Here is a 16,671-nt window from a genome sequence, read left to right as displayed (position 1 = left end):
TCCTTTGAATTTCTCTTTGCAACAGAAACACAGAATTTAGCCAAATTGTTTTCTAAAGAAATGCGTATAAGCAGATTTGTATTTTCATTTACAGGGATGAATACAGAGAATGGAATTTAAACGTGGCTAACCTTAATGCCTTGAGCTCCCAATATAAAATGTCATGATAAATCACAACATCTATGTGAGATGAGATACAATTACTCCCACAGTACTCAATAATTTTGCTCAACTGTGTATTTGTACGGAGGGGAAGAGTGGAAAGGGGATTGTGGTATTTAAATAACCCTTTTTTTTTCTTTTTCTTTTTTTAAGGAGGGGGGAAAAGATTTTAGGGACCTTTTTTTAAAATTTAAATTTTTTTTTAAAATTCAATAATTACAATAGAGAAAAATGCCATGATACCTCCCTAAACTTTCGGGTAGTGGTTATTACATCCCTTAAACTTTTATTTTACCCAATTCACTTCATGAACTATTCACGTTTGCCAAATCGAGACTTCCTTTAGTCTACCTTTAGATTCACTAACTTGCTACGTGACCACACATGGATAAATAAAAAAAACAAAAAAAAGAAAAGAAATGCTAACGAATGCTCTTATTTAAGATAATGGTTAATAATTAATTTAAAAAAAGTTTTTATGGGAAAAGAAAAAAAAACAATTAATATTTTGACATTTTTTTCCATTTCTCATAAAAGTAGTGTCAAAAATTTCTTAAAATGAATTGTTGACTATTGTCCTAAGGACACCCGTTAGCATAACTAAAAAGAAAATATGTTTCATTGAATCAAAAAAAGAAAAAACTGGGTTTTAGTCTTTGGCTGTAGAAAGACTAGAGCTATGAACAAAGATAAACTGAAGACCATAGATTTCCAAATCCAAAAGCAAAAACCCCTGAATAGTTGAAGTATAAGAGCAATATACCCATTTTCTTAATTCTACCCTCAAAATTTTAAGTTATACCTAATCAATATTAGTGACCATGGCTCGTGGATGCCCAGAAGAATAAAACTTCGATTGCTACAAACATTTCAGGCTTTAGAAAATCTCAAGAACCATCTTCTGACTTCTTTCATATTAACAAAACAGACCAAAGAAGACCCGAGCAATTCATGTATTAAGAGGTGTTGGATATTTTTATAAAAATATCATATTTATTTTAATACTCATTATGTGAATTAAGAAAATCAGTTATCCATTACGCTCTGTTTGTTTTGCTGAAAAACTTTCTGTAAAGATAATTTTTCACATTTTCCAGTATTTGGTAGTACAAAGAAAAACTGGTTAAAAAAAACTATCTTTAGTCAATGGAAAATCCTAATAAAAATAAAGCTTGTTTTGTATAGGTTGTTTTTCAAAAAAAAATTTTGGAAAACAATCTCTCTCTCACAGTATGCTCTTTCACTCTTTCTCTCTTCCCTTTTCTTTTTCTTTCCTCACACCCTCACAATTGCTAACTCTGGTTTCTCCTCTTCCATAGATCTCTCTCTCTCACTCTCTCTCTATATTTCTCTTTCCCTTTACAACAAAGTTCTCTGAGTATATTTTTTTTCCCTCATTGCTCAATAATTATTTCATTCCTCTCTACCAACTTGCAAAAGAGAACATATTTGCAACGGTAACTATTTCATTTCTCTCTACCAAAATCACAATTCTTTACTCTGAATTTTAAACTTGATTTTATTTTTTTTCTAAGAAATTTTTGGTTTGATGGATTCCAGGTAGAAGTTTTTTTTGCACATAAAAGTGCTAAAAATATAAAAAAGAAGAAAGAATGAATGAATGAAGCAAAGACAAAATTTTTAACACAGTGCCTGTATGGCTCTAAATTGCTTTTACATAGGATAATATTTTTCGTTGATAGATATATTATGTAGATACTATACAGTAATGATATATTATGTAGATGCATTATATGAATTAATACATAATTTTGAGTAATATTAAAGACTTGTGGTTGACCATAGTAGACAATTAATATACCAGTAAAAAGAGTAGAAAATTAAAAGTTATTGTTATTTGTATTTATTAAAGACGTATTCTCTTATCAATTTTATGTATATAGACAAATGGTTGATATATATGTGTGTGTGTGTGTGCGCGCGCGCGTGTGCGTGTGTGTGTGGATATTTCTGTCCATATATATGAGCAAGATGAGTGGTAGAGATCATGAAAATTTGACAACTAATTTTGATTGTATCTATTGTCAAAATTTTAGTATGAAAACCAAATTCATTCTTGGTTTTTTATTATTATTTAGTTGGTTTACATAATACACATGTTTTAAATTACACAAGAAATATAAAAAATAAAAATTTGCATACCAAACACCGGAAAACATTCTCAAGCTCATTTTCAAGGTTGTTACCAAACACTGAAAAATGATATAGTTTTCCAGAAAATGCTGTTTGAAAAATGAATCATTTTTCAGAAAACGTTGATGCTGAAACAAACAGAGCATTAATATTAGATACGTTGATAGCTAAATTTTGAAATTCAAATATAATTCAAAATTTGAATAGCTATTGTCAATGGTTTTTAATTAGAAATTTTTTGAACGTTATCGTGATATTAATTAATACCATAATTGCCAACATATTTAATTTTATTACAAATATAAACTTTCCATTCTAAACGTTTTGTATTCAAACTTTCTTATTTGAATATGATATGATAACGTCATATATGGAAGGTTTTCAACCGTTAAATATATAGCTATTGCTGAATTATTTTATGTTATAATAAGTTACCGTATATGCATAAGTGTTTACTATTTGATTTAATTTGAAGTGGTCAAAAACAGCTAGCAATTTTTTGTAATATAATATTTTGAAACTTTCTAACGTATTGTAATAAAGTTCAGCCACATTAACTATGGGCCATTAATTTCATAGCATTATGATACCTTTCTTTTGTTCTCAATGTATAGATTTGGCAAAGACATTTTTTGATGTCCGGTTATATATATATAGAGGTTCAAGTTACACATTTGATAAATCGTTAGATTTTAGTAAATTCAACGATTAAAAAAAGACCATTATTATTACAAATATTATTATTAGGATCTCATTAATTACTTTCATTTATTACCTTCTAAACTCATCTCTAAACCCCAAAAACATTTGACGTTTGACTCTCTCTCTATGATTCTGTCTCTTTCTCCCCCACCATTGTTCTACCTTTACAGATTGCCAGCAGAAAAAAAAAACCAAGCCGAGCACCTTTTATTTTTTTCAGTTTCTCTCAAGAAATGAATTCGTGGGTTCTCTCATCGTCTCCTTTTCTTATTTCTTTATTTTTCATATTCTTCTTTTTCATCAAGATTCCTCTATCTTTATGCGATGAAGATATGTACGAGAGCTGTAGCAATATGTTTAACTGTGGAAAGTTGAATAACATTGGTTTTCTTTTTTGGGGAGATAACCGACCATATAGTTGTGGCTATCCTGGATTAAAGCTCAATTGCCAGGGAAGTGTTGCTACCATAAAGACTATGAACGTGACGTACCAAGTGTTAGGTGTCAATCCCGAGGCCCAAATACTCAAGATTACGAGAGAGGACTTCTCGACTGGGATTCGTTCACCAGAGTTCGTAAATTCCACCCTCGATCCTACACTATCGGATTTTGGCACTGGTTTACACTTTACAGAATCTTACAATAGTCTATGGCTGTGGTTTTTCTTTGATACCTTTCTTTGGACAATTCAATAGCCAAATAGTGTGTTCATTAGTTTTTCCATCCAAAAAGCTCTTTGGACTTTAGAGCATCAAAGTTCTGATAATTTGAAACAAGTTTGCTTGTTGAATTGGCTAGTTTGTTTTTTATATTATTATTTTTTAACCAAATCTGTGTACTCCTTCCACCACCATATGGGGATTAACCCATTATTGTTAGTGTTCGGCTTGGTTTTTTTTTTTTTTCTTCTGCTGGCAATCTGTTGAGGTGGAACAATGGTGGAGGAGAGAGAGAGAATCAGACGTCAAACGTTTTTGGATTTAGAGATAAGTATAAAAATATTTGTAATAATGATGGTCTTTTTTTAACCGTTGGATCTACTTAAATCTAACGGTTTAAAAAATGTGTAACTCTTGGTGTAACTTAAACTCATATATATATATATATATATATATATATATATATATATATATATATATATATATAATCTAATAGCTATAATGAGAATGAAAGATTACTATTATGGATATTTCCGTAAAAAAATCAAAATGTAACAACCAGTTTAGTACAAGGCTCTTGGTGAAACTATTATAACTTGGCACCCAAAAAAAATGTTATTATTGGATACTATCTTTTTCATTAAACGCTCCTACTTGATTGATAATTTAAAATTATTCTTACATCAAATCTTACAAAATAAGTATCACTTACGTATAAATATAAACTAATCATGCATCATGCTACTATTGTTGTTGTGCAAGCATGTCATACAGATATACAATAGAACTAGTCAAAAGAGAGCCATGCATGCTTTATTGTCATTATTACTACAATCTCCACCACCAAGTACTCGTCCTAAAAAAACCATACCCGTCCTCATACATCACTTCTCTTGGAGACCCTAACCTTCAAACCATGTTTCATATGCAGCATAACGGAAAGACATGGAGAAATAGGATGACCTTCAACCATTTGAAGACGATAATTCCAAAGTATAGCGGTTGCAATTGTCTTCATTTGAAAGAAAGTTAAGTCTTGACCCAGGCAACTCCTAGGTCCTGTATTAAACGCAATAAACTTGTAAGATGGTACGTGAATGATTCCTCCTTGCTCGTTGATCCATCTCTCAGGCCTGAACTCCAAGCAATCATCACCCCATACCTCCCATTGAATACAGAGACACCATTACCTTCGTATTTGCTTCAATACGGTGGCCACTTGGAAGAGTGTCTGGTTGAATAAAGACTCTTTGATTGAAAGGTACTGATGGGTATAACCGAAGGGTCTCACAAATGGCTGCATGGAGATAAACTAGTTTACCTAGCTCTTCTACATTGAAAAACCTCCAATCTCCACCTTCTTTGGCCTGTAAATTCTCTTTGATCTCTTCTAGAATCTTTTTTTCAACCGAAGGGTGTGTGATAATTAGCCAGAAAAGCCATGTAAGAGCTGCATTCACAGTGTCTTTCCCAGCTGCTGTGAAATTGAAAGCAATGTCTCTTAGATATCTCTCAGATTTTTTGTAAGCATCCATGTGTAAGTTTCCTCCAATTTCCTTTTCTTCTTCTTCTAATTTTTCTGCCATGCAAACTGTTAATAAGTCAAAATCCTCATCCTTCTCCTCATCAACTTGTTCTATTTGGTCTCTGTGCCTGCGAAATTCTTCTTGCTTCAATGATATGCACTGGTACAAGAAGCTATCTAAGGTCTCCATGGCTCCGCTTAGCTTTTTCTCTTCTCCTATATTCAGCCATTTCTGTATCCTCCAAATGAATTCCGGCACCATATGCAGGTAAAACACAGCCCCCTCTACTTTGTCGAATGCTCTTCTACTTGCCACTTCTGGTAAGTCGACAGAAAGGCAGTTTGGATCAAAGCCTAGAACCAGCAAGCATGTATTATCAAAGGTAAGAGCACTCACAGCAGTGGTGGTATATTAGTATATTGGTATTTTTTAGCTCTTCAAACACCAAAAAGCATACTCCAGCAGTGGAGCTAAATCTATTTTTTTTAGCTCTAATGAATAGTGCACATCTATAGATAGATGTGCATTGTTCATGAGAGTTAAACAAAAAAAATATTATTTTATTGTAGTTGGTGCTATGAATGAATTTTGAGTTGTGAGATATATTATTTTATTGTAGAAAATATATTATTTTATTGTGATGTTTATATTATTTTATTGTGTTGAAAACTAAAATAGATCTACTGCTGTAGCATGTGTGTAGATATATATAGGTAAAATAAATAAAGTAACTTTTGATAGAGATAAAAAGCTAATTTTTTAGCTCTACTGCTGTGGATGCTCTAAACCTCTGAGAAACATCTTGCAAGTCCAGCTCAGTTCCTAGTCTTGATACATGATCAAGAACAGGGAAAAGGCCTTGTGATACTTTTTGCCGCATAGATCTCTCTTGAAATAGCTGGAACTTTCTGTGTTTAATCAGCGAATGAATTAATTTCCTGAAGGATTTCCATGAATCTGAATCAGAAGTGAGAACCCCATCACCGAAAGGTTCAAAAAGCTTTTTAAACTCTGGACCCTTTCGATAGTTGGCGAAGTTTTTGCTTGATATGTAGCGCACATTCATGGGATCACAAGTGACCAAAAAGTCCATGTTTGCAAACCATGGTCCTTTGAACCAAAATGTCCCACCCCTTTGTTTCAGAACTTGGGTTGCATACTCATGGATATGTGGTGCCTTTGCAAAGAAGCCCAGGCAACATTCCAACAATTGGCCAGTTTGTAATGGGTGATATCCTCTTCCAACTCCAATGAAAGAGGAAGAGAAAGCAAAGAAATGGCATCAATATCATAATGTAATCAAATATAGCCATTGGGTTTGGTATCTAAACAATCTTTTGAGGTTGTTTCTACGTGGTCTTTAAGGTGGCTTTTATAAAGCTGGTTATTAAGAGTCCATTTAGATAGAACTTATTTGGTTGAAATTAAAAACTGAAAATACTGTAGTAAAATAATTTTTAAATGTGTGAATAGTGTTAAGACCCATTTTTAATGAAAAAGTTATAAGTAAAATTTGTGGGATCCGTGAACAGTACATTCGTGCACGAGCAAGACAAACGGGTAATTTCAACAATGACATATGCACGAGCAAGACCAAGATGGATACTATATAATTTGGTCAAAAATCCAACAATGACAAACGGGTACGTAATATCATTTGGTTGAAAATTTAGACTGGCCCACCTTTTTCTATGTATTCATTGAAAGAGCAAATAAAGATAGATTGGCCCGAGTCGAAATTTCCAACAATCTAGTGTCATTCAATATGTTTTATGTTTCAATTCAACGGGTACCTATATCATTTAGTGATAAATTTTGAATATACCTTATTCAACGTATTTATTTTGAATTTACCAGGTGGCACACAAAATGGCTAGCTAGATACGCAATTCAATTAGTTTAATAGTTTTAGTTGGAGCATTTAAAGAGATGGCAGCATTTGTTGAAATCCACATTCTCTAGGAGTGCATCAAAAATCTCAATGAAAATTCTAACTCATATATATTGGGAAATCACAATAAATTCCCTTAGACTCTAAATCACTTTGCCTATCGATGATTTGAAAAATGTCATTTTACTTACATGAGATAAGTTTTGTTACTCTCTCGTTACTCACCTCTGTTAAAAATATGAATAAATTTATATTTTTGCTATTATTTTATATCTCCCTCCTCTTAAAATATAAAAATCTAAAAAAATTAAGAAAAAAAAAAATTAAAAAGCTAGGTTTTATAAAATTTAAGGACAAATATAATATTTTTCTTGTAAAAATTAAAAATACTTTGTATTGGCCTTTCTTGAGAAAGTTTGGGTTATGTGGATATTTGATCTAAACTTTGATAGAGTATGGGACATGACTAATTATTTTTTTGAACTATTCATGAAAGGACGAAGAGTCGAGCCATACATGGTTCTAGGAGCGAAACAACCGAACAATGTGCAGGTTTTCAATTTCAGAAACAGTTGCCCTTAGTGCATGAAAAAACTATAGTTAAAAAATATCAAGAAGGAAAGGCAATTGTACAACGTATTATACTTAAAATCAGACCTCCATGTATCAGCATTCCCATTAGTTTCATTCACGTGAAATTTTCTATATGGATTGAAGAATTGCTTTCCAAATTTCACTGTTGTAAAGCAGCCACAACAATTAACAACGTGACAAGTACTCAGAATCTTAGATAGAGTCAATATAAACAATGGCATTGCAGAGGTGCACGTGTAGACATTTTTAATAAAGAAACTGAGTTTGGTGTGGTTTTGGGCTTCTAACAGTGCCTCCCAATCAACCATTACCCTCTCCTTTTCCTTTATTGAAAGAGATCTCATCTTACTTGCATTTGCACACACACAAATCAAAGAAATATCATTTGGTTGGATTATCTTTATTGTGCTAATGATGAGAAGAAAATAGAGTTATCAAGATTGATTGAGTGTTCTTAATTTTAGTTGGAGGATTGTTTTGGTTAAATGTTTTTAATTTTTACAAAACCTAACTTTTAGATCTTCTTTTCTTTTGATTTTTTTTAGTTTTTTATGTTTTGGGAGGAGAGAGACATAAAAGGGTAATAAAAATACAAATTTATCCTTGTTTTTAATAGAGGTGGGTAACTGGAGACAAACAAAACTTATCTCAGGTGGGTAGAGTGTCACTTTTTAAATCACAGATAGGCAAACTGACCACAGGTGAGTTTAATGCAATTTTCCCTATATTTTTTAAAATGAGATTATTATTTTTTACTTTCACCCTTTGTTATGGAAATATGTAAATGATGATGGGGTTATTTGTTGAATAAATCAAAACCTTAATTAAGGGTGCAGTGTTGTTTATAAAAATAAGAGGGGAGTTTATGACATTTCTCCAAACCTGGAGTGAGTAATTAATTACTGTTTACTCTAAAATTTTAAATAATAATAATTAGTAACTCCTAATTGAGTTGGAACACTTGGATCTGAGATGCCAGCATTTGTTGAAAACCAAATTCTTCTTGATAGAGGTATTAAAATTTTTGATTTGTCTACATTAATGTTGGATGATGTTGGAGAGCTTTTTTATAGAATCAAATCTTCTCTTTGTAGGTAATGGATTGTAGTTATTTCCAGCTAGTAGTAACTACCCCACAAATCAAGGGAGGGGCTTGTTTTTGTAGTAAATAACTATCATTTACAAATGTTATCTTTTTTTTCTTTTTCTTTTTTTGAGGAAAATGTCATCTCTTTGTCAAATACGTGCAAAATTGCATAAATAACTTAATTTTTATTTTCATATAAACACGTCTCCCGCATCCATTTGGATGAATGGCATTATTGGCATATATAACTTTTTTTTCATATAAACACACGTCTGATGTGATGTCTCCACATCCATTTGGATGGCGTTAAGGAATCCATATGAACGGTAAATAGCAAATGTTTATTTTTAAAACACAACCACATGGTATTCTTAAATCTTAAGGCAATGAGACAAAGCCACATACTTGGCCATCTAATTTTCATGCCACCTGAATACCAATAGACTTTTCTAATCTTGCAAGATGCGTCCAATATATACTAGACCCTCACTTGCAGTGGGTCTAACACTTCATTATTCATTAAAGAGAAATGTCATCTTTTAAGAATTCAAAATTAGAAGAAAAAATAAAACTATTCCAAATGATTCCTCCTCTAATAAACTGGTGTGTGTAGATAGGAAGTGTATATACCTCAAGTGAATAATCAAATGCTTAGGTCCATAGTTATCAAAACGTGAATCGTATCATGAATCAATTTTTTATTTTTCTGTATCGTATATTGTATTGTATCATATATTGTAAAATACACAAACACTTAATAAAATTTGTAAAAAAATTATGAATATACATATATAAAGGGTATATTCATTAGAAATTTATAATATATTCAACTAATGACTAATTTATTCATCACATATGTAATAATATTTAACAGGCTAACTAAGTAAATCAAACTAGCACGTGCTTAATTATGACATACACATTCAAGTTGCTTAAATTCAAGTGATAATATATTACAAATGACCCAATAATAATAATTTATTTTCATTATATTGGCTAATCAACCTTATTTAAGTCAATATCATTATCATGTTTATCATCGTCATTAACATTTACTATCTCTTCTTATTCTTTTTATTTTAATAATTTTTACAAAAGTTTCTTGGCATTCTAGTTTCTTGGACTTATAACAATATTGAAAAAAATTTTAAAATAATTTTATTATCAATTAATATCTTATTTATAGTATAGAAAATAAATTTGTAAATATTAAAGTGAAGTGCAAATGTATATTGTGTAGTCCATATTTTGCAAAAGAAAGAGAAGAGAAAAACACTTATGATTATATTTTTTTATTAGGTTAAATTAAGTAACTTAATAATTTTGTGTTTAAAACAAGTCTAACAACTTGTTAGATTCAAATAAAAATACAAATTTTAACAAAAAAATCTCATTTTAAAGCATTTGCTTTTGTATCATACAATATGTACAATTTTACAATATGATACACACATTGTATCGTACGATTCATGAGTACTTACGATACGGAACTTTTTACACATGATACGATATGTATTGCGTATCGTACGATACTGACAACTATGCTCATGTCTGGTTATTTTAAGGCCTTTTGTTGTTTGCTGATCACATTAAGGAGAAAGTATCTCTTGTCGGTCTCATGAGACTGATGAGTATAAGAATTTTTCCACTTTAACTCACATGTCAATGGGATATGGTTATGGGTCTCATGAGACTGGTGCATATAAGACTTTTCCCACTTTAAAGCTTGATGTAATTCTTCTAGATACATATTGATTGTTTAAATAATAGTTGTAGGGTCATGGGCTTCGGCCGAGAGCGTAGGGCTTTGGCCGAGATCGTGAGTAGTCCGAGTTCGAGTCCGAGTTCGAGGAGGAATATCTCCTAGGATAAGCTAAACGCAGATTAAGTATAGGTCCTAATGATCAAAGTGACCTTCCAAGAAGTTCTAATGATAGGGACGAGCATCATGAACGTACAAGAGGGATAAGGACTCAAGAATATTTAAGGGAAAGCTGCTACACCGCATTGAATGCCCTGTAACTAACTTTCTGACCGCATTTATGTGGAAAAGACCCCTAAACAATACTACCTTAGCAACCACAACTCACAGAAGGCCAGAAACAAGCACTCAAATGGTGGCTCAAAAGATCAACAAGTGTAGGATTAAGATCATCCAAAAAGAACTATATAATGGAAGAGACCCTTCATGAAAAGGGGATGGAAAAAGGAGAAGAGAAAGCACTGTAGCAATCTCAACAACTCCTGTAATCATTGTCATCCAATATATACTAGAACAAAGCTTCTCGAACTGTGCCAAGGACAAACTTTCTCGCACAAACCGGGTTCAATTCTTGTTGGCTCATCATCCAAAACCATATATAACTGTTATCCATGTATTAAAGCCTAACTCTTTAACCAATTCTCTACAAATTTATTGTACTGAGTTCACCGGGCCAAGATCCCTTACATTTTGGGCTTGGTCTGAAAATCGTGTCCCTACAATAGTAATAATAATAATAATAATAATTTATATTAGTCTCATTGCACGCATTACGTGTGTTCAGAGACCTTTATTTTTAAATGTCAATATTTTATGTTCATTCTAATTTGAAGTTTATGTGATTGTCTTGTGAGATTTATGCATTAATCACTCACGTAAATAGGCAAAAATGGAATTAGGCCTAGCAAAAAAAAAAAAAAAAATGCACGCAACCACATACTCAATAATGACACTTTTACTTTATTCATACAACATGGGTAAGTCAGCTATAATATTTTACTTTTTCAAACGAAAAAATTCAAATGATTCAATTGAAATATGATCTTTTTTAACACTCTTTAATTTATACATTGAAAAGAAAATTGCTATAACGTTTAGTACAAACTCAATTATATATGATTTGGAGATTATCATGCCGAATTCCAATTTGAAAGATAATTGAATTGTAAGTTATTAAGAAATAATTATTTTGTATTTTTCCATTTGTTGATACTTTGTCAATACTAAATGAATGCAAATTTGGATTATCATGGGATTAAAAAAGAGGGTTCAATTCACACACACACACACACAAAAAAAAAGAAAAAGAAAAAGAAAAAGAGGGTTCATATTTCAGCACACTTTAATTGAAATCCTAACTCTGAGCTGACGCAATTTTATTGTTTACTGATCCAGGGGGCTTTTAAGGCATTTGGTGTCTGAACAAGTGAACATGTGTCATCGCTTGTCTTTTGGTGGATATGGCATTTGGTGCGTTGTAAATTGTATTGCTCTCTGGCCTGATTCTTAATTAGTTTCGATATTTGCTGGTTTTTTAAAATTAATTAGGCATATTTTTAGGGAAGAAGATTAAGCCACCTCTTCGTATCATACTCTTCCCCCTCAACAAATCCTCCCCATATTCACATAAGAACGAAGACATTGTAGATACGTATCAATCTTGAGAAAAGCCAAGCTCTTAAACCTCTATCAGTTTTACATTGAAACCTATACTTCTTAGTTCTTAATGAGCTCCAATACAAATGATCTTCTTTCCCCAGAATAAAACGATGAATCATAATTTTAAAACCCAATACACACGTAACTCGCCAATTAAGAACCAAAAAATAAGAGTCTAGAATTAACTAGTTACCGAATGAGCCTCGAAATAACGCATAAGAAGTCTAGGACACAACAGGTGCATCTTTGTTTTAACTTTTAACAACCACAAACTACATGCACAAATGCTTTCAAGTGTTTTAACTCTAAAGCTCCCATGGTCACCCTTGCGTTTGAGTTTGCGATGGGGCTCTTGCTCCTAGGCATGAGCATAAACTACTTAGCTTTGTCAGAAGTGAAAGCCCTTGAATTACCTAGCAATTGATTATAGTAGTAGGCTCAATTGCCAATAGGTTTTACTGACTAGAGGAGAGAAGAGTCCAAATGACTCTTCTTTAGAAAGGTTCCGGGTTCCCTTGTCATTAAAAAAAAGGGTTTGTGACGGGGCTCTCTTCAAATAAAAAGGAAGACAAATTTATTCTTTGAAAAGGTTAAATTTAATGCAAACAATACATCAGGTGCTAGTCTCCACCAACTGACGAAGGCCCAAAACAGATTCGAAGAAACTCAATGAGATCAGTAATAACATTTATAACAGACCAGCAGCAACACCCAGCATTGCCTGATTATATATATTCTGTAGAAAGAAAGCAAACTGAAGGGATTACATGGAGAATTTCACGCCTTCATCATCAGCCGAGGTTCCCTTGAATATAGCAAGCTTCCCCTTTTGTTCTAGTACTCTCAAAGCTCGCATTAGTATTGTCCGGTCAATCCCGTGAAGCTCTGAAGTATTCACAGATGAAGAGAGAGATTCTAGTCACCAAGTGTATAAACTTTCATCCAAAATCATCCAAAATTAATACAAAATCACAAGTCAACAAAAGTATTTTTTTTAAGTGTGCATGCACAAATGAGAGAGGAAGAGAGAGAGTTCCAACATTTTAAGACCCACACCAAACCAGAAGCAATTAGACTCAAGCACTCAATGTTGTTCACAAGAAGCAAAACAGCACTTAACAGAAATGACAACAATGAGCATCCAAAATGACCATGTTAAATTGTTTGTTCATCTTAAATTACATAAATACTATAACAGGCAAAAGATATTATCAAGAATGCAGTGAAGAGCCACAGTCTGCCCTCGGTGAAATATACATAGGCCCTCAGTGTAAAAACCCCATCCATTTACCCATCTTTCTTTTATAAGGCCCATGCTATTTGCATTGAGGCAAAAGCATGTTGGTCACGGGTAAACATTTGGACCTTGCCCCTGGGGCAGACCTCAAAAAAACACTATCTAACAACTCATCCCAGGAAAATCAGATTTCATTTTTAATCTTCTGAAATGAAGGAAAACATCTTCCTTCGTCACTTTAAATTTTCTTCCATCTAAAACATTAATTAGAAAAATGGAAGTAACAAAATTATCTCCCTCACCCTCCCCCAAAAATCTCCTAATTTATGCAATACTTTAGTAGCAACAGCAATACAATCATGAAACAGTTAGTTTCTGCTATCATTTACAAAATTACTTGGTCTACACTATATGCAATTAAAGTTTACCTGTCCCTCGAGATTCAATCCCTGAACGTATTTCCTCGACTGTCATAACACTGTCCTCCAACCCATTATCTTTTACCTAATCAAATATGCATGAAAAATTAAATCAAAAGAATTGATAAGTAATTACTAACTAATGATGTGAAATTTTATCATCAAAATTACACTTATAACTCACAAAGCGGAAGATAATGTCAGCCCAATCTTGAACACGGTGCCAGAGAATTAGACATTTCCTATGTCCTTTATCCAACCACTCTGCACGTCCTGTAACATCAGAATGGCAATTGTTCAACAACATACACGAGTTATAAATGTAGCCGGGCAGGCTTTTACAGTGCACCCAAAAAAAAAAAAAAATGCCATCTAGACCATATCGAACCTTCTGAAACTAATGCTGAGAGGAATGCTGCCCTGGCTTCGTGACTTAGAGATCCTACACTATCACAATCGATTAGTAAATATAAATAAAGGATAAAACCATGCAAAACATACTGTAGAAATAATGCCACAGATTTTTGGGGGCCTGCACAGGGGTGCCAACTTTGTTAATAATTCTCTTCCCAATAACATGTAATTATTCATGGCATGAGTTCAGGAAAGTTTTTGCTATATACAACATGATAAACATTCAGAACCATTATTGTCCAAATAAATTTGAAAACTACTACCCACAACAAAATATAGTCAAAAGAGAGGAAACAGTTCAACTTGTATTCCAACATTTCAATTAATATCCCCTTTGATGCTTTGTCCCCAGCAATACCTATTTGGCTGGTCAAGAACAGATTATGGAGATAGCCAGTTAGCCACCTTGATTCCTTCTAAGTTTTACCTTCAAGCAAGGCCATACAAATTAAAAGTATATTTAAGATCTCCTAACTTTCCTTTTCATAATATTTTACGATAACTAGGAGGATTTTATTCTAGTCTCCCAATTCTTGAATAATTAAATACATATGTGTGCGTTTGGCATTAATTATTTTTGCTACTATTTATAGGTCCAATTGCACTTTTTAGTATTATTCATAGATTCCATTATACTATTTTAGCTAACTTTTACAATCAAAAGCCCCAGAAGAAGATATCCCCAAGTTCATGTCATCTTCAATTTGGAACACCCCTTACTAACTTATTAATTATTGCAGGGTGGGAAAAAAAAGAGTTAAGAAGAAAACCTCCAAGATGGAGAAGAACTGATCATCTCCAACCCCAAATACACCAGAACACCAAAAATTTTGAACTTTTATGAATGAAGTGAAATTTCTTGAGTAATAATGAACAATAATACAGTTGAAGCACAGCTACCAAGTCCATCCACTAGAATGAAGGGCATTCTGCCAATTTCAATGATCAAATTAGAAACTATACAAAAACAAAGGACTTACTTTCAATCACAGGATTTGAAAAAAGCGCAAAATCTTCTTCTTCCAGTCCAATCACAAATATCTTTTGTGTTCTACAGTAGTCAAGAATAAGATCCTTCCAAAGTTGTACCTGCTTCTCACGGGTGTCCCTTACAGGCTGCAAGCTGACAAACCATACACCCAGTTTTCCAAATGAAAAATAAGATTCAATAACACAATGTTGAAAAGATATGTCACAAAATAATTAGTATATATAGAAAGAGAGAGAGAGAGAGAGAGAGAGAGAGAGAGAGAGAGAGAAGAAGATTTACGTGAAGTATGGAGGGTAATTGAAGAAGTGGGGTAGCTTAAAATCACCCAATTTCTGCATATCTCAATTATAACAATAATAGCATCTCTGCAAAATTAAATGAGGACAGAATTTCAGCACATGAATAACAACATGTCATAGAAACAAGACCAATCTGATAGTTATTTTTGGCGACTTGGAGTTTCAGAGTTTGTTTTGGGTAAAAGGGTTTATCCGTAAAATGAAAAATGAAAAAGACTTTTTTGACATTGACGAAGATAAGATGATAACTGACTGGAAAGCACGGACACGGTAATTTGCCTGTCGTGCCCGTGTCGCTCGGGGGACACGGCTGCACGCGTGTCCTTCGCTTCTTCTTTTTTTTTAAATAATCGGACACGGCGACAGGAGAAAAAAAAAACAAATGTAAAAATTCAAACCTGAAACGCTGATCTCCTCTCGATCTCTCTCCTTCTCCAAGTCTCACTCTCTCACGCCGATCTTCTTCTTCTTCTTCTTCCGTGAGAGAGCCGATCTTCTTCCTTCTTTTTTTTCTTCTTTTTTTTTCTTCTTCTTCTTCCTCTTCCGAATTTACCCTTTGCCCCTGTTTGTTCCGTGCTTTTTCGAGGGGATATTGCTTGCCGCGATGTTAGATGGATTTTTTAAAAAATATCTTTAATTTGTAAACAATTTTGTTAGTTAGCATTATTGCTAAACTATTTAGGGGACTAATATTTCGAGCACTTGGGAGTCGAGTTCACTATAGCAAATTGATTATCACATGATTTTTATGAAAATGTCGTGGAAATCGAGTCTGTGAACTGTACGCAAACAAGCAAAAAAGAAATATCAATAAAGACATACAGAAACCCACGAAACCAACGAAGACAAAAAAGCAGAGAGATCAAACAAAAACCCAAAACACAAAGACAAAAAACAAAGAGATTTGGGTTTGTTGTTTTTGCTAAAGATTAGAGGGTGTGGGTTTGCTATAGATCATGTGGGATCTGGGTTTGTTGTTTTTGCTGAAGATTAGAGGGCGAACTCGAGTGTTTCACTCTCGAGTATGAAACTCGAGTGTGAAACACTCGATTTCCCACTGAAACTCGACTCCTCCTCGCTCGATTTCAAAGAGCAAAATTGACTTTAAGGGACTC

The 16,671-nt window shown here is 33.0% G+C and overlaps 1 protein-coding gene and 1 pseudogene across 1 annotated transcript; both read right to left on the bottom strand.

The window, feature by feature from the left end:
- Positions 1–4,554: 4,554 nt before the first annotated feature.
- Positions 4,555–6,516, bottom strand: LOC142613469 (alkane hydroxylase MAH1-like; annotated as a pseudogene).
- Positions 6,517–12,751: 6,235 nt separating this feature from the next.
- LOC142612561 (vacuolar protein sorting-associated protein 25) lies at positions 12,752–16,457 on the bottom strand. The gene is made up of 7 exons (XM_075784651.1): positions 15,955–16,457; positions 15,537–15,622; positions 15,247–15,389; positions 14,241–14,294; positions 14,037–14,125; positions 13,862–13,937; positions 12,752–13,081 (listed from the first exon to the last, which is right to left on the bottom strand). The coding sequence occupies exons 2-7, from the start codon at positions 15,593–15,595 to the stop codon at positions 12,960–12,962; spliced, it is 543 nt and encodes a 180-aa protein (XP_075640766.1). The 5' UTR covers positions 15,596–15,622; positions 15,955–16,457; the 3' UTR covers positions 12,752–12,959.
- Between the last annotated feature and the right edge of the window lie 214 nt (positions 16,458–16,671).

The sequence above is a fragment of the Castanea sativa genome, chromosome 10 (assembly GCF_040712315.1).
Source record: "Castanea sativa cultivar Marrone di Chiusa Pesio chromosome 10, ASM4071231v1".
Taxonomy (NCBI): domain Eukaryota; kingdom Viridiplantae; phylum Streptophyta; class Magnoliopsida; order Fagales; family Fagaceae; genus Castanea; species Castanea sativa.
This window is presented reverse-complemented; position numbering and strand designations above follow the sequence as displayed.